Source organism: Prunus persica, chromosome G7 (genome assembly GCF_000346465.2).
Source record: "Prunus persica cultivar Lovell chromosome G7, Prunus_persica_NCBIv2, whole genome shotgun sequence".
NCBI classification, from domain to species: domain Eukaryota; kingdom Viridiplantae; phylum Streptophyta; class Magnoliopsida; order Rosales; family Rosaceae; genus Prunus; species Prunus persica.
Window position 1 is genome coordinate 21,839,875 of NC_034015.1, and position 16,253 is coordinate 21,856,127.

Consider the following 16,253-nt stretch of genomic DNA (forward strand, 5'->3'; position numbering starts at 1 on the left):
GAGAGTCTGGTTGAATCCGATGTTTTCCGGCCACTAGTCAGTCAGTGCAACGTGCTGACAATGCATATGAGAATTCAAATAATCATCATTATCATTCCAATTGACAAATCTTTTGGGGAGTTTGGATTCACATCATACACAACTAACTAGAAGAAAGAAGCTCGGGAATTAGAGCATGCCGTTTTTTTTTCTTTCTTCCTTTTAAGGTTAAGAAAAGATGTCAAAGTGTCAAATTTTGTGCTATGGTTCACTCAAAAAAATTAAAAATTAAAAATAAATCAATGAAAGAAAAGGCATTACAATTCTTTCTTCATTTTATGTCTCGCTAAAATAAAGCAATCCCACTCGCGGGTTACACATTTGAACATGAAGAACTGGGCAGCAAAGCTGAATGTTGAATGCAACTCAGGTCATCGAAGTTGATTTGCATTAGGGGCTCTGCTTTTTGTTGATATCATGAAGCACGCACACATCTGCTGCTGTCTTCAACTGAAATCATGAAATGAATTTCAAAACAATCCAGATAAGAAGATTTTTTTTTTTTTCTTTGGTCGAACAGGTAGGAGGAATTAGATGACTTAAACTTGAAAAAGTTGATTAGCTAGATTAAATTTAAAAGAACATTTGGACGACAAACTACCAAGAAAACTTGGGTAGGACTGACTAAACTATCAATTTCTTTTAGGGGAACCTCAACTATTTGTCAACACAAAGTAATTCTTCATTTTCAGACAGTAAACAGATAGCCATAGTCTACCTGTATAAGATTGACTGCTTGCTTGACGGCCCATCCAAATAAACTCAAACCAACAAGAACAGAAAGAGGTGTAATATGCTTTGCAAGTCCAGTTAAGACCTGAAACAGGGAAATTCAGAAACAAAAATAATCTGGGTACTTCCTCTTTATATCTTAAAAAACAGCACTTACATCAATCAAGCTCTCGGTTTCGTTCTTTGCAAGAAGAAATAGAATTATATAAAGCACCTGCAGAGTAAATACTCAAATTTAGAGAAGAGTCACAACTACCACTATTGAAAGATTTCCGTACGTAGATAGGCAAACCAATTTACACTTACCTCACAAGCTACACAACAGTAAGCCATAAACATCCGATTCCCGTAGTATGCTTTAAAAAGCCAATTAGTGCTGTCTTTCACATCCTTGTGACTAGCCTTGCCTAACAGGAAAGTACTGCAAATAAATGAACTAAAGTGTTAACAAAATAAAACTTTCTCAAAAAATAACCCAATTCATCCCATACATAAATTAATTAAAAAGAAAAAGAAAATAACCTGTACATCTGCAGCCAGTGGCTGGCAATATCTAAGGCAAGCAATGAAAGGAAAACAAAGCCAGGCCTGCATTAAAATCCCACCACAAGCTAAGACAAACATGCATGTATAGTTATAGCAACTTGTAGACCATAAATAAAGGGTGGTGATTTTTCCACTCCCCTTTTGTCCACATACACTCCATTCTGTTTTTTAATACTTTTAACTATAACAAAAAAGGGAGTGTAAGTGAACAAAAGAGTGGGAACATACAATTTCCAACAAAGGGAGTGTAAGTGGACAAAAGCAGAGTGGAAAAATCAGCTCCCTAAATAAAATGTCTTACCGGTATACTTGTGAAAGAACTACCAAGAGACACGCAGTGCTTATCCTGAGATACAAGACATTAATCAATACGGTGATTACCAATCTAGCTAAATCATTTCAGCAATACTATGTTTCTTGTGCACGTGCATGCACCTGCGTGGGTGCGCATGCACATGTATCTTACTGTGGATTAGAGGACTGATGTAGGTTAACTCAGGCTATTCAATTTTGAGGATTGGTGTTGTCTGATCGAATGTTGGCACTGTTTGTCAATGTGGATCTATTGCAGATCCACTGAGATGTATTTTCAGTAACTGCTGTGTATAGTTTAGGCTATTGCAATAAAGTCATTATGAGATTACCTATCTGTCACCATGTCCAAAACAGCTCCAAAGGTTGAAACTGAGCCAGGAAGGGAAACAAAGATGTATTAAGATAATTGAATCAAATATGCAAACCACAAAATTCTTCATTACTTTACAATCAGGAAACTGAAAACAAGGAGAGCACTTCAGTAATGAAATTATTTAAAGCTCAATACAATACAGAGGCTTCTACCAATACTATACTGCAATCTCTAAATAAGGAGTACACTAATAAATAATTCATGATGTTTGGAGATCAATTTTTTTTAAATGTATTTATACCTATATTATCTAGCTCTGCAGAAAGTACAACTTGAAAATAATTCAAGTCACACCCACTATGTACAGTGAAAAAGTATGAACGAGAGTCAGGAAATGTATCTACTTATATAGCTGAAAGGAAAAGGGTTGGTGAAGACCAAATGATACTGATACATTTGTATTGAGTGGATTCTTTTAATGATAATCATTTTGACATTATACAAATCACACTTGGTATCTGTACCGACTTACAACAAGTTGTTTCTATAAATGTATATATGCACAAACAACGCAATCTTCCTATCAAAAAACAAAAGTGCAAGCTACAGAAACTCTCATACCTTGATTGAATTTACGAGCACACCAACCATCTACGCCATCACAGACAAAGCTGGAACAGCAAACTTAATCATATATTATACCCAACATAGACATTGAAAAAGATACAGTGCAAAAACTAAGGTTTCATTTGGACTGCGTATTTGAAATGAGAGATTTAGATTTCACGATTTAGTTTAAAGTTTATTTGCATCAAATGTTTAGTAAAGAAAAACTCAAAAAGAGAGAGTTGTCACACTTTTGGTTGTGGATTATTATTATTATTTAAGTGGTTAAGAGGTGAATACTCATATTTTCTTGCGCATTTGAAACCCTCCATCAACCCTAAAATAAACTTTTAAAATCTCATATAAAATGTTACAGTAAATGCAAATCTCTTCTTCTAAATCCACAAGTCCAAACAACATAAATGAATTTTTCAAAAGCATTAATTCTCACCTGACAAAATAGAGAATAGAGAAAAGCTGCTTGTTGGAGAAGCACTGAGCAAACGCAAAACAGTTCATAAGAACCCTTATGTACCCTGCATTCCCAGTAAACGTACAATCATTTTGAATAAAACAAAGACATCTTTAGTTGACTGTAGTTCTAAAGTAACTTGCTTTAAGAACATATAACCAAAACAATGAAATACTCACCAATTATATTGGGTATGTATAGGTAGACATCAAGTTTTGTTAACCTTCGTTGTGTTACAGATTTCTTGGCCATTGAAACTTCCTTTTTAAACTTGAATTACATAAAATGCATTGAATTTGCCAATAAATGTTGCCCCTGCACACAAATGCAAATTTTTCTTACTATAACCCATTACCCATACTCTTGCATGTCTATACGAAGAAGCAACACTAAACAAAAATAAAACAAACAATAATCACACAAAATTAACTTAATGGAGGCATAAGATGGCAATTAGTGGAAAATAAGAACCAAATCTACCTTTTGGAGTCCTCCTTTCACCTCGACAGCGGAGATCGCAATGCAATCACTGCAGGCGCTAACCCTAATACTCTGATTCCCCTTTCTCTCTCTGCAAGCCCTGATTGGAAATGATGGAGCACGATGACTCAGATACGTAGCTTGTTTACATCAACTTAGCATAGGGTTACATTGCGACCCACAACGGCGGAGATCGCAATGTAATCACCTTCTGGGTCTTAGGGTTACATTGCAAGCCCTAAAACCAGAGCTTTCATCGATTAGCATGAACCAGAGCTTTCAATCACATGTAACAAAAAGAGTACCAAAACAAATCAGATCATACCTCTTCCATAGATTGATCTTCAGCTCGTAGCCCAGTAAACCACCAGAACAGAGGCAATTGGTGACGAAAATGAAGTTAAATATCTGCACATTCGATACAAAATGGGTTAAACTGAACAAATGAACAAAAAATTAAAATTTTAAAATATATAATAAAAACCTAATAATCTGCTAAATTAGGGCAAATCAATATTTTTTCTTCCTTTGAAAATTTGAATCAAAACCCATAAATAATCACCTCGGAAATGGAACAGGATTCGACGATTCGTGACTAAAATTGTAACAGAGAGTGAGAGAGAAATCGGGACTGAGGGAGAGGAGAGATTATTCGAGGAAATGGAGGGATTCAAGGTGTTAGGAGGAATCGGGTGTCTGAAGAAGAGAGAGATCGGCGGTGGTGATGGGCGGACGGAGAGAATCGCCGGCGTTTGGATGTTACGGTTCCGGACAAAGTGAGAGAAACGAGAAGGATGGGAAGGGTGTCGAGTGTGGAGACTGAGAGGTTGCGTGGAGAGATGTTACGGTTAGGCTTAGTGAACCGTTCGGGTGTGGACAACCCTATGATAATACATGGATTCAGCATAGAATGAGCGGCACGTTTAATATTATCTGGACACCAAACGCACTGAGAGCAAATTGATGGTGGATTAGCTTAGATCATGGCCAGCTCGAGGGTTTTGATCACACTCTTTGGAAAGAACTTCTCTAGGGCATCATCCCAATTACTCCTTTGAGCCCTTATTTTTTTTCATGCAAGCTTATATAGAAATCAAAGTTAAATACTCTTAACAATTTGAGTTAGAACCTTCTATAATAAAAGTAGCCATACAATTACGAATCACACAACGAAAAATCAATTCCTTACTTATCAAGCATGGAATGAAATGCAAGTAAAGTATATGTCTAACACAAAGTTCTGGTTTTTCAATTTTGTTTTACCATTTCAAATACTTCAGAGACACAATAAGCACAATCAAAATTTAAAATTTTAGAATCTTATCCTTATGCACAACTTGGGGAATGAAAGGCAATTCTATTTGTGTATTAACTTGCTTGTGAAATGAATTTAATCAATTAATAATATTATGTGGATGGATGCAGTGACCCTGGCTATTAGAGACACAAGGAGGACTTGGTTTTCTTCCAATTTGGCAAAGATCAGCACAGATTTTATTTACCTGTAAAAGAAGGAAAACAGGCCAAATTGATGCATGAGATATATTGTATATAGAAAGAAAAACATTTTGGGGTGGTCAAAATACTCCTCATCAAAAATTGAAATGCACACCACACCACTCATTGGGAAAGTGAATGGCCGTTTTAGATTTTTTCCTTTAAATAAATTGATTTCTTCACATTTACAGCCCCAACTTCAAAATCAAAAGCTGACAATGGGCATTTCACTGCTGAAACGTGGCGATCATGAATGGCTTCGGGTCCTCCAAACCCAAGGCCCATACCAAACCTAACGGCTATATATAATAACCCTAGTGGAACCAAAACTCTACAACTACAACTATCTATCTCTCTCGTGTTTGAAAATTGAATCGTAGGAGCATAGCAATGACTTACTTGAGAATCAGCATTCTAGTATTGTCCCTTGTCTTTCTGTCATTTGCCTTCTCTGAAGCCAAAGAAGTTATCGTTGGAGGAAAAGATATTTCTTGGAACGTTGACTCTTCCAAGACCCTGAATAAATGGGTGCAGAATAAACGTTTCAGAGTTGGCGATCAACTCAGTAATTTCATACCTTTCAATCCCCCTTCTGGCTTCTTTTAAATTTTTATGATTCACGACTCATCATAATTGTATAACATGTATTTTGCCAGCACCTATGGATTGTTATTCTAGTTTTTATTTAGGAGCATAATCAGAACTTAGAACCTCAAGTGTAGAGATAAGTACTCTTAATCATTTATAAGTTTCTTACAATAACCCCCACTTGTTATGTTGTGTTTCCATTTTTTTGTTCGTTTCATGTACATTAGTATTTTCAATTCACTTTTTCCATATTATTTTCTGATCCAAATCATATATATGCAACACTAATTAAGTTTACCACTTGTTATGTATTTATGTAATTTTAATTTTGGTACACAGAATGGAAATCGGACAAGGACAGTGACTCTGTGCTGCAAGTGACAAAGGAAGACTACGAGAGCTGCGAGACATCGAAGCCAGTCAAAGCAAATGTGACGGAGATCACGTTGGACCAGGCAGGGCCATTCTACTTCATCAGTGGGGTTAAGGAGCATTGTGACAAGGGCCTCAAGCTCGTTGCGATTGCTAAGCCTCCCGTACATGTGTCTCCCTCACCATCACCGGCTACCCCTATAGGGCCAGTTGCAGGGCCAGCTGCACCACCATCCACCAATGCTGCAGCGGCCCCTGGGTTCAGTTTGAGTAATGGGATTTTGGGCTTTGCAATTGGGCTAGTTGGGATTGCTTTGATTTGATTTGATTTGATTTGATTTGAGAGAGTGAGGGGAAGGGAGATGTAAACTTGGATTAGTATAATATTGGTAATTTTGAAGTTTCAATTGGCTATAGGGGTTTTCAATATGTATGCTCATTGCTCTCAAATAACCTTTTATTTACGTACCAATTTATTTGCATTATAAAATTCCCTTGATTTTTGAAGTTTTTCAAATTCGTCTATCTTTTAGTGTTGATGTTTATTTGTTGGATCAACTACATAAAATAAAAGCATTGGATCACTTTCCTAATCACCTTCTCTCTTGACAAAAGGGTTACGTGTCATCCACCTAGGACGCCAAGTCATCATTATCTTATTCCTAATGAGAGGTCCAAGAACTCCAAAGCATGAAGATTGAAGAGCACTCTGCAACTCACCTGCACCTCTCAATTAAAAACGTTCCATCTCTATATAGTCAATAAGTCCACTATATCACAAAGTCACCAGTATATCATCACAGTTAAACCAGAAATTTAAAGAGCTCTCTGCTTCTACAGTCAGCATTCTCTCTCAGTTAGCTGCTGACAAGCTTTCATGGTTCAGGTGTGGAACCCAAATGGGAAATACAGAGTTGTCAGCACAAAACCCATGCCTGGAACTCGCTGGATCAATCTCTTAATTGAACAAGACTGCAGAGTTGAAGTAATTCTCTTGTTCTTTCTCATCTTCTTTGATCTTTCTTTTTTTGAGCCATTAGCTATGTGAGTTTGATGAGATAACGTTTATTTTGTGTGTTTAGATATGTACCCGGAAGAAAACAATTCTGTCTGTCGAGGATATCATTGCTCTGATTGGGGATAAGTGTGATGGAGTTATTGGACAGGCAAAATGAGTTTGCTTTTCTTCTTCTTTTATTTATTTATTGTTTATAATTTAGATTTTGGATTTAAAGTGGTTGAGTTGTGTTTATGTTTCGGTTTTTCAGTTGACTGAAGACTGGGGAGAGACTTTGTTCTCAGCACTGAGCAGAGCAGGAGGCAAAGCTTTCAGTAACATGGCTGTTGGCTATAACAATGTTGATGTCAATGCTGCTAACAAGTATGGGGTTGCTGTTGGAAACACTCCTGTAAGTGTTGCACTCTCTCTCTCCATTCTTCTTTTTTCTCTTTTCTTTTTAGCCTCATGGCATCAGTAGTTCAATGCGACTATCTACTATTTCTGTATGGTACATGGAAAAAAAAATACAGGATTCTAGTTTTCTTTTATTTTGGGAAAATAGGGCATATTGAAATGAATTTATTGCTCATATGGTTAGGGAGTACTTACAGAAACTACAGCAGAGCTGGCAGCTTCACTTTCTTTATCAGCTGCTCGAAGAATAGTTGAAGCAGATGAATTTATGAGGGCTGGCTTATATGACGGATGGCTTCCTAATCTGTATGACTATCATATTTACAATTACTATCAATTATAAATGTCATGTGTCGCCTGCAGCTTGATTTTTCTGTTTTAACGTGGCAGGTTTGTGGGAAACTTGCTCAAAGGGCAGACTGTTGGAGTGATTGGAGCTGGTCGTATAGGTTCTGCATATGCCAGAATGATGGTATTTTCCTTGTCCAAAATGTTAAATGCTAGGCTTGGTTCTGACCCTGGTTTCATGATAATGGCTTAGTCTAGTGATTGGCATGCATGGACTTGTTTGTTTGTTTGTTATATTCACCTGGAGGCTGAAATTACTCAAAACTAATGGACATATTTTAGAGAAATTTTAGTTGGAATGGGGTGATAACATAACTTACCAGGAGCAAGAGGGAGCATAAGAAGATTTCATAAACAGCTGCCACCGGTCCAAGTTGTACTGCAGTTTCCCCTTTTATAATGCAGGCTTGGACAAATGATTTATATACTTTCCATTGTATAACAGATTAAATCTCCTAAATCAACTTCATGCTAAATCAGTTCCAATCACAGCACTATGCTTAACTGTTTTTGCACTTTTATTTATTTATTTAAACTTACCTGGTTCAGTTATTGCTCATGATCTTAATTAGTGATTCATTCCAATTAGTGAGATACCCCTGATGGAGCTGAAATTACTGTTGATCTCTAACAGGTTGAAGGTTTCAAGATGAACCTGATTTACTATGACCTTTACCAGGCTACACGGCTAGAAAAGTTTGTTACAGGCATGTCAGTCAGTTTATTGCATAAATCTTTCCCAACCCTTTACTGATACCTGTATATGTATGTTCCCATGTTCCAGCTTATGCTGAGTTCCTAAAAGCCAATGGTGAACAGCCCGTGACTTGGAAAAGAGCAGCAAGCATGGATGAGGTGCTCCGAGAAGCAGATGTCGTATGACTCTCACTCCCCTCAACCCCGCCTATTTTTCTTCCCAAGTTTTCTTACTCTGTTTCTAATGGTGTGGTTATTGATTCTGCTTCCAGATAAGCCTTCACCCAATTCTGGATAAAACCACTTATCATCTGGTCAACAAAGAAAGACTGTCAATTATGAAGAAGGTGAAGTTCGAAAGAACATTCTTATTTGTATAAATCTATGTGAAGTGAAATATACACGTGTATGTACATAGTGTATGCATGTATTTACTAGTTGAACAAATATGCCATATATCTACAGGAAGCAATCCTTGTAAACTGTAGCAGAGGGCCTGTGATTGATGAAGTTGCTCTTGTAGAGCATTTGAAACAAAATCCTATGTTTCGAGTTGGTCTGGATGTGTTTGAGGTAAACAAACACACCTTCCCTGTCAAATTCCGATCTTCTTTCAGACGGAACATCTCTGACATTTGAGTGGTTCATGAATGGTGTTGTATGTTTCAGGATGAGCCTTACATGAAACCTGGGCTTGCTGACTTGAAGAATGCTGTTGTGGTACCTCACATTGCTTCTGCTTCCAAGGTAAATTTTTTATTGTTTTTTTTAGTTTGAACAGTTTATTATAGAACCGAGCTGTCTGATTTGGAGAACGTAAAGAGTAACTGTGTCGCATAATGGTTTTATTATGCAGTGGACTCGTGAAGGAATGGCTACACTGGCTGCTCTCAATGTTCTGGTATGTCACTAAGCGCAACTAATATCATTCAAAAGAATATCTGCATGCACCAGCTTTGGCACGACGGAACTGACAGACACCCTTTGCATTACTATGATACGAATCATGATTTAGGGAAAAATTAAAGGATATCCAGTTTGGTCAGATCCAAACCGGATAGAACCATTCCTCAACGAAAATGTTCCACCTCCAGCTGCCAGTCCTAGCATTGTTAATTCAAAATCCTTGGGTAAGTGATAATATCTTTCTTCTTTAAAACTCTCTCAACAATATCATTCTCTTTCTTTGCTGAAACTTGTGTTTCACTTTCACTGCAGGTTTACCAGTTTCAAGGCTGTGAGAGCATTGATGTGATGTGATGTGAATGGATACAGATACCCTAGTACAGTTCTCAAGAGTACTAAGTTAACGAAAGTGTTATATTTTAAGGAAGAATGCGGACAAACATGTATCAACTATGTTGTCTTGTCTTGTAAAATACTGGCTTCAAAATCCTGTTATATATATGAGATGAGAGGTTGTTTATTAAGGTTTTCATCTGCATGCACAATTTGGATTTGAACTTGGAATTAGCTGCTATTATATTATCTGGGTCTTTTTAAGACTCGAGCAACTTTGTTAGGTAGCCACTTGTTTAGAGAGACTGACTGAGCCCGCTTTTTGTGCAATTTCAAAACCATTCCATTCTACTTCTTGCATTTGTATTGCCATTCAAGATCAACACTTGTTTTTGGCTTTCTCTGAGCCTGGACTCTCAAAACCTCTGCTGGAGATCAGAATCTCCATGACTAGAATCACCCCTGTTCCTTCTATAAGCTTCAGAATATAATCAGAAAAGAAAGCGCGAGAGAAGAAATTTCAACGTCCAAGAAATTTGGTATTATAAATTACGACCGAAGGGACAAGCGTTCAACAGAGAGAGCATGATACTGATAATACGAGGTCAAACAAGAGAATTCAACAAATTAAAGGTAAAGCAGCAAACAACATGGTTTGAACGATGAAATTAAGCAGGCTCATTTCAGGAGTGTCTTAACAATTGATTTGACATTCAGCTTCTTCAGGTCTGTGTATGATTGCCCACACCCAACAAACATGACCGGAGCTCCAGATATGTAAACCATCGACAGTGCAGCTCCAACCTATATACATGCGTGAATTCAATTATTCACCTAATCTTCTAATCTAATCAATAAAAGAAAAACAAACACACACATTTATACAATATTCACAAGTATTTGTGGTTTAAAAGGTTTGTCTACCTTATCATCAATAGTATCAAACTTAGTGAGCAAAATCCCATCTATCAATCTCGGGTTAGACGAAGTTGAGAGGTCCGCTAATTTCTGCAGGAACAGGGAAGGTGGCTTCAGAAACCAGCCATTGAGAGAATAATGATACAACAAACCCTCCCTAATTGGACAATACTAGAAAAAAACCATGAATATGGAGCTCAAACCTGATTAAACTTTGAAAGCTGATCAACAGCATCATTTCCAACCAGTGCCTCTCCAACAAACAAGACAAGATCTGGATTGTTAAGATTGACCAGCTTTGACAGTGCCCTCATCAACGGTTCATTATCCTGAAAGGCATAATACAGTATATCTTCACATAAGAAAAAATAATAATAATAACAGCAGCAAAACCAGGCTGTATAACTTATAGGTCTCAATCTGCCAAAAAAGGAATTTTAACAAGTAAACAGCCTTATTATCCTTCTGTAACAGCAAAAGCAGTGGTAAGATTGAAACAAAAATTGCTAACAGTAGTTTAACATGTACATCATACAAACAGTAAATGTTTATGTAGATGCTCAACCATTCTGCTAGGAAATAGAAACACAGTACCTGCATTCGACCAGCTGTATCAACAAGAACCACATCAGAACCATTGTTTGTGGCCTCCTGGATTGCTTCCTTAGCCACAACTGCAGGATCTTTCTCATAGCCCTTCTCAAAAATAGGGATCTGACATCGAAGGTTGGTCACAAGTTAATTACTAATGTCCGCACGGAAAATAATTATTCTTACCCAATGAACCAGAAGGAAAATGTAAATCCTACAATAATATACCTGAAGTCTACGTGCATGGGTACGCAGCTGCTCAACAGCTCCTGATCGAAATGTATCACAGGCAGCCATCATAACACTGACATTATGCTGCTGAAGCCAATAAGCAACCTGCAAGGTGAATTGGTAAATAAAACCACTAGGTAGAGAGGCATGCCCTAACGTACAAGAAAAGGATTCAGCCCAACCTTAGCCAAATTGGTAGATTTCCCAACTCCATTGACACCAACAAAAACAACGACATATGGCTTCCTTTGTTCCCTGGCAGCATGCACATCCCTCAGTATATCAATAGATCGCCTAGGAGTTAAAATACGAACAAGAGCTTCTTCCATTGCTGCCTGCAGTAAGTTTTACATGCCTGGTATTAGTCTTGTAACATAACATCATTAAAAAATAATAATGGGAGGGCAAATTGGTAGATAAATATTGGGGGAATGAAAAGGACTACATTGACAAACCTGTACAGTAGAAGATATTCTTGTGAACGAAGCCAACTTTTTACCCTCAAGACTAGTTGCCACTGATTCACAAAGCTTCTCAGCTATCTCCTCAGCCTAGGCATGGAACAACACAAAATCATATTATATGGCTCAATAAGATTTAAAATAATGGTAGCACCAGAAGACGATGCTGAAAAGTACCGTATCATAAATAGAAAGGATTGAATATTACTGATAAAATAAACTCCAGCATAATAATGGAAAAAGAAACGGTACAAGAGCATACCACGTTCTTGGTCATGAGCCTATCCTTGAGAGCTTTCAAAGCTGGTTCCAGGTCAGACCTCTCCAAGTTTGCCTTTCCTGCAATACTGAATACAAGCAAAAAAAAAAAAAAAAAAAAAAAGAATACAAAATGATGTAACAACCTGTCAGTCTCAAGCAAGAAGATTGTTTCCAAAAGATCAAATTGGTACATCCAAACACCCAACGGAGTCCAACAGCATACAATCTCCTAAAACGCAAGCTACCTTGAATAACACTGTTAGAGTACAAAAGATGGTGAAGAGTTAAGGTAAACAGATCTACCTCTGGAACATAGATGAAAACCATCCCTTCTTTTGCTTATCAGGCTTGCTTTCCTTCCCAACTTCCCCTTCCTCTTCCTCTTCAGCCTCACTTTCACTACTGAAATCCTCTTCTTTGTCCATCATACTTTCACCATGATCTGCTGCTACAACCTCAGTGTTGTTATCTCCATTCTCATCAACAGGATCTGTAAAATCCAGTTTTGACTCAGGAGGTGAATCGTCCCAAACCCTATTCTTCTTTGTTATCTTCTTTTTTGGCTCTGCCTTGGAGCCGTTGCTATCAACAGTAACTGTTTTCTCTGCCTTCTTCCCACCCTTAGATCTAAGTTTCTGAAGCTTATTTACATCAAAAGCCCCGAGATTGGAACTCGTATTTTCTTTTCCATTAGCAGTACCAAACACATTAGATTCTTTAATATCCACATGATTACCATTGGAGTTCCCATTCTCCAATCTACGGCCTTTCATAGTATCACCATCCCCACCATCACTTGCCAAACCACCTTCATTCTTTTTCTTGTCTCCTCCAAGTCCAGCCTTCTGCACCTGACCTTGCTTCTTACTATTGTTCACAGGCTTACCCACCTGCTTTGACTTCTTTAATTCCTCAGCACGAGCCTCAGCCTCCTTCTTAAGTTGTCGAAAAGTTTCGCCGAAATCAGAGTAGACTGTTCTTTTCGGATCATAAATCCCTGAGAATTCATGCTTTACCATTGCAAGCAATTCGTCCACATACAATAGATGGAGGATCTTTTGATAAACAGCGACGAATACAAGGCCAAGCTCGTTATGGAAGGTCCATTTGAGGGTGTAAGCGGCCCCAGGGGCGTTGTAATCGAAAGAAGCTGCACCAGACCGTTCCTCTAGAAGACAGGATCGGATCAAGGTGTCAATTGGAGATCCTTTAAGAGCATTTCCAAGCTCCTTGCATGTCCAAAGGATTAAACCTCCTCTAGTAAATATGAGTAACTGTTCTAACATCTTCAATTAACTCTAATGCCACTCTGCAATCAAATCCATGAAAAAATTCAACAACTGTAGGACTGAAACTTCCAAGTAGCAAATATTTGAAAGACATAAAAGAACGGTACAAATAGCCAAAATGTTAGAACTAAAAATCTCAGAACTTCATTGCTATGGATCCAAATACCTACTCCACATAAACAATCATAAAATCTAAGGCTTGCGCAAGAAAATTGTTATGATATTCCCACATTTTCAATTCAGTTTCCACAGTTTTCCCAACAATGAAACATATTAAACATATCTAGATTTTAAAAAATTCAAGTAATGAAAACATTTATGAATTGAAGGAACAAAGATAGTTACAACCCATTTGTTCATAATTCCAAAAACGAAAAAATCAAAGATACAATTTAAAATTTTGGAATGAATTCTAAGTTTATTGTAAATTGTTTACAAAACTGTTTCTTGATTGATAGGATACAATACAACCGAAATACAGAAAACACAGAACCTCAAATATAAATAAATAAATAAATATAATAATAATAATAATAAAGAACTCTCAAATCGAAGGGTCAATAATTGGGAAATTCGATCAGTAATACAATTCGCGAAATCGAACAAACCCAAACCATGAAATCTGAAAGATCAAGGGATCTACGAATCAGAAAAACTACGGAAAGAAAGAGAAAATGAAATCTAATAAAAAGAAAGAGAAAACAAAAGTACAAACATACCTGTCTCTTCTTGGAACTCTGAAACACCCTATGAGAAGATAAATTAAATCTAAAATACAAAAGATGAGGGAAAAAAATTGAAAAAATGGATCGTAGAGAGAAGAGAATTAAATTAGGAATTTTGTGAAAGGTCCGGTTTATATATGGGCATCGTATAAAGCAAGGGTAATATCGGAAGTCGGGTGTTTTCAGGTTTTCAATTTTGACTTGCTTCTTGCCGTATTGGACTTTGAGTTCTGAGTTGGGCAAGGGTCTTCACTCTTGGACGGTAAGACGAGTAAAACCACCATGCATGGAAAGGAGCAATTTTGGACAACGCTGGCGATTTTTTTATGCACTTTTGGTTTTTTTTTGGGAATATCAAATCTTGTTTGCCCTTTGTAAGAATAAAAACGTGCATACAGTGATTTTCCGAATTTGATAACAAATCTATTACAATCTTATAGTATTTATATTTTTCCTTTTATTCCCATCCAAAATTTTAAATATATTATACAAAATAAATAAATAATTGAATCTGTACATCAGTTTGTTGAATTGAATTTTAATGATTCGGTAACAATAAGAAATACGTTGCCGCTTTTAGCATTAGAATAGAACTTATAACAGCAAAACAATTGCTGGCCTTGATGATCATGCTAACCATTTTTTCTCCAAGTCAATAGGCAACCCAACTTCTCATTTGCCAACAAGAAATGAACCACAATATATACATGAAGGGGAACAAAATTTGGTGGTGACCCAAACTTTAATACATAACTGTTTGGGCCTAAAATGGACGATAACAAAAGGACAACAACATAAAGTAGAAGGACGATCATTGTGATTTATAATGGACAATAGTTTTTCATTAGCGATTAATTAAATTTATTCTCTTATACAGACATAGAAATGTTATTACCGTAAAGAAGTCATTGTATACATGGAGGAAACACAAGAATGATGGTAAAAAATGCGCACGATAATAAAAAGCAAGGCCTACCATTATGATTATGGTGCTTGCTTTGCTGGAAAATCAGGGCAGATTGCAGGCTTGGGCAGTCAATTGAGCGCACTGACAGCGTACTTTTATTTTCTAATTGGATTTGGGTGCTAAAGTGATCTTGTGTGACAAAGTCCATCGAATGGGAGGCCCAAATTATGGAACCATACACACGTTTTCCTTTGGATCCACTACAAAAGCAGACCCAACCACATCATGGGCTAAATGATATATATATATATATATGAATGAAGAAAATTCCTTAAATATACTCATATGATTGATTAATATTGTCTCACTCCAAAATACCCTTTTTTCTTATTTCAAACCAACCTTGCACCAAATATACTACCAGATCACCTAACACCAATCGCTTTGGATTTGGAATATCCCCGATGACTTTGATTTTTTGTGGAGGTGGGGGGGCCCTATTAGATTTATTAGGTCCCCTTATAAAAAAAAGTAGTTCATTCATATTGTTAAGGCTTTTAAAGTCAAGCTTAGTTCCCAACCTTTCCGGTTCAAAGTGGTCATTGACCAAGACTGTATATTTATATATAATGAAAAGACTGTATGCAGGTGCAGCAAGCAAAGTGGAATACAAGTTCACGGAGACATGATGAGTGAATGTGAGCAGAATTTAAAACAAGGCAAGAGCATACAAGTTACAACTGCCCAACTGCTCATATTGAAATGATGCATGCCTCTTGGCCCTCTTCAGTCCATATGCTCATCTACTTATTGAATATGGACAAGAAGAAAAACGAAGAAGTTGCAGCAGCCAAATATTGAAATATACATACATATATATATTTGGGTGGGTCAAAGCCGGTGCCGTAGCCGTTGGGACCTGAAGTTTGCATAGCTGGATCGATCCTGATGGGTCGTATATGGATCCTTCATGAAATAAAATCCAACGGGTCGGTCACGTGTGGCCTTCAATCCAACTATCGGAAATCAAGGACAGCGCGATCTCATCGTCTAAATATATAACGAGAAGAAATTCAACGACATATACACTACAACTAGGGTAAGGTAGAGCTAGCTAGCTCATATATTCTGACTCTGACTCTGAGTGATATTATATACAGCTGGGGGCCTGGGGCCTTGGGATGCGACTTCCCCTCCCCTTGCTTGCTTCCCT

The 16,253-nt window shown here is 37.2% G+C and overlaps 4 protein-coding genes across 5 annotated transcripts; 2 read left to right on the forward strand and 2 right to left on the reverse strand.

The window, feature by feature from the left end:
- LOC18771371 (CDP-diacylglycerol--inositol 3-phosphatidyltransferase 1) lies at positions 68–4,559 on the reverse strand. 2 transcript variants are annotated; one of them, XM_020569171.1, is made up of 13 exons: positions 4,066–4,559; positions 3,829–3,911; positions 3,504–3,741; positions 3,203–3,338; positions 3,003–3,087; positions 2,567–2,616; positions 1,962–2,001; positions 1,619–1,663; positions 1,294–1,359; positions 1,078–1,192; positions 929–985; positions 758–856; positions 68–489 (listed from the first exon to the last, which is right to left on the reverse strand). In XM_020569171.1, exons 4-13 carry the CDS (start codon positions 3,273–3,275, stop codon positions 430–432), a joined length of 690 nt encoding a protein of 229 aa, XP_020424760.1. In that variant the 5' UTR covers positions 3,276–3,338; positions 3,504–3,741; positions 3,829–3,911; positions 4,066–4,559; the 3' UTR covers positions 68–429. The 2 variants fall into 2 exon arrangements, with proteins under 2 accessions (XP_020424760.1, XP_007202523.1); XM_007202461.2 differs by having other exon boundaries at positions 3,504–3,603; positions 4,066–4,554.
- LOC18769584 (early nodulin-like protein 3) lies at positions 5,360–6,392 on the forward strand. The gene is made up of 2 exons (XM_007203223.2): positions 5,360–5,565; positions 5,928–6,392. Exons 1-2 carry the CDS (start codon positions 5,391–5,393, stop codon positions 6,281–6,283), a joined length of 531 nt encoding a protein of 176 aa, XP_007203285.1. The 5' UTR covers positions 5,360–5,390; the 3' UTR covers positions 6,284–6,392.
- On the forward strand, positions 6,672–9,856 carry LOC18770318 (glycerate dehydrogenase). Its single transcript, XM_007204292.2, has 13 exons — positions 6,672–6,945; positions 7,043–7,126; positions 7,229–7,369; positions 7,559–7,680; positions 7,765–7,846; positions 8,357–8,429; positions 8,507–8,598; positions 8,691–8,765; positions 8,884–8,991; positions 9,088–9,165; positions 9,275–9,319; positions 9,434–9,548; positions 9,637–9,856. The coding sequence occupies exons 1-13, from the start codon at positions 6,838–6,840 to the stop codon at positions 9,657–9,659; spliced, it is 1,146 nt and encodes a 381-aa protein (XP_007204354.1). The 5' UTR covers positions 6,672–6,837; the 3' UTR covers positions 9,660–9,856.
- On the reverse strand, positions 10,173–14,346 carry LOC18771370 (signal recognition particle receptor subunit alpha homolog). The gene is made up of 10 exons (XM_007204539.2): positions 14,128–14,346; positions 12,423–13,428; positions 12,121–12,205; positions 11,853–11,948; positions 11,580–11,732; positions 11,395–11,502; positions 11,170–11,289; positions 10,779–10,904; positions 10,582–10,665; positions 10,173–10,461 (listed from the first exon to the last, which is right to left on the reverse strand). Exons 2-10 carry the CDS (start codon positions 13,403–13,405, stop codon positions 10,336–10,338), a joined length of 1,881 nt encoding a protein of 626 aa, XP_007204601.1. The 5' UTR covers positions 13,406–13,428; positions 14,128–14,346; the 3' UTR covers positions 10,173–10,335.

Excerpts from the sequence above, each read along its gene's own strand:
- LOC18771371 (XM_020569171.1), bottom strand. The coding sequence starts at position 3,275 with ATGGCCAAGAAATCTGTAACACAACGAAGGTTAACAAAACTTGATGTC. Across the intron at positions 2,617-3,002 it reads TCTATTCTCTATTTTGTCAG|CTTTGTCTGTGATGGCGTAG; the intron begins GTGAGAATTAAT and ends TTGCTGTTCCAG. Across the intron at positions 857-928 it reads AAACCGAGAGCTTGATTGAT|GTCTTAACTGGACTTGCAAA; the intron begins GTAAGTGCTGTT and ends TCCCTGTTTCAG.
- LOC18769584 (XM_007203223.2), top strand. The coding sequence starts at position 5,391 with ATGACTTACTTGAGAATCAGCATTCTAGTATTGTCCCTTGTCTTTCTG. Across the intron at positions 5,566-5,927 it reads CAGAGTTGGCGATCAACTCA|AATGGAAATCGGACAAGGAC; the intron begins GTAATTTCATAC and ends TTTGGTACACAG.
- LOC18770318 (XM_007204292.2), top strand. The coding sequence starts at position 6,838 with ATGGTTCAGGTGTGGAACCCAAATGGGAAATACAGAGTTGTCAGCACA. Across the intron at positions 7,127-7,228 it reads GTGATGGAGTTATTGGACAG|TTGACTGAAGACTGGGGAGA; the intron begins GCAAAATGAGTT and ends TCGGTTTTTCAG. Across the intron at positions 7,370-7,558 it reads TTGCTGTTGGAAACACTCCT|GGAGTACTTACAGAAACTAC; the intron begins GTAAGTGTTGCA and ends TCATATGGTTAG.
- LOC18771370 (XM_007204539.2), bottom strand. The coding sequence starts at position 13,405 with ATGTTAGAACAGTTACTCATATTTACTAGAGGAGGTTTAATCCTTTGG. Across the intron at positions 11,733-11,852 it reads GAATATCTTCTACTGTACAG|GCAGCAATGGAAGAAGCTCT; the intron begins GTTTGTCAATGT and ends AACTTACTGCAG. Across the intron at positions 11,503-11,579 it reads AATCTACCAATTTGGCTAAG|GTTGCTTATTGGCTTCAGCA; the intron begins GTTGGGCTGAAT and ends TTCACCTTGCAG.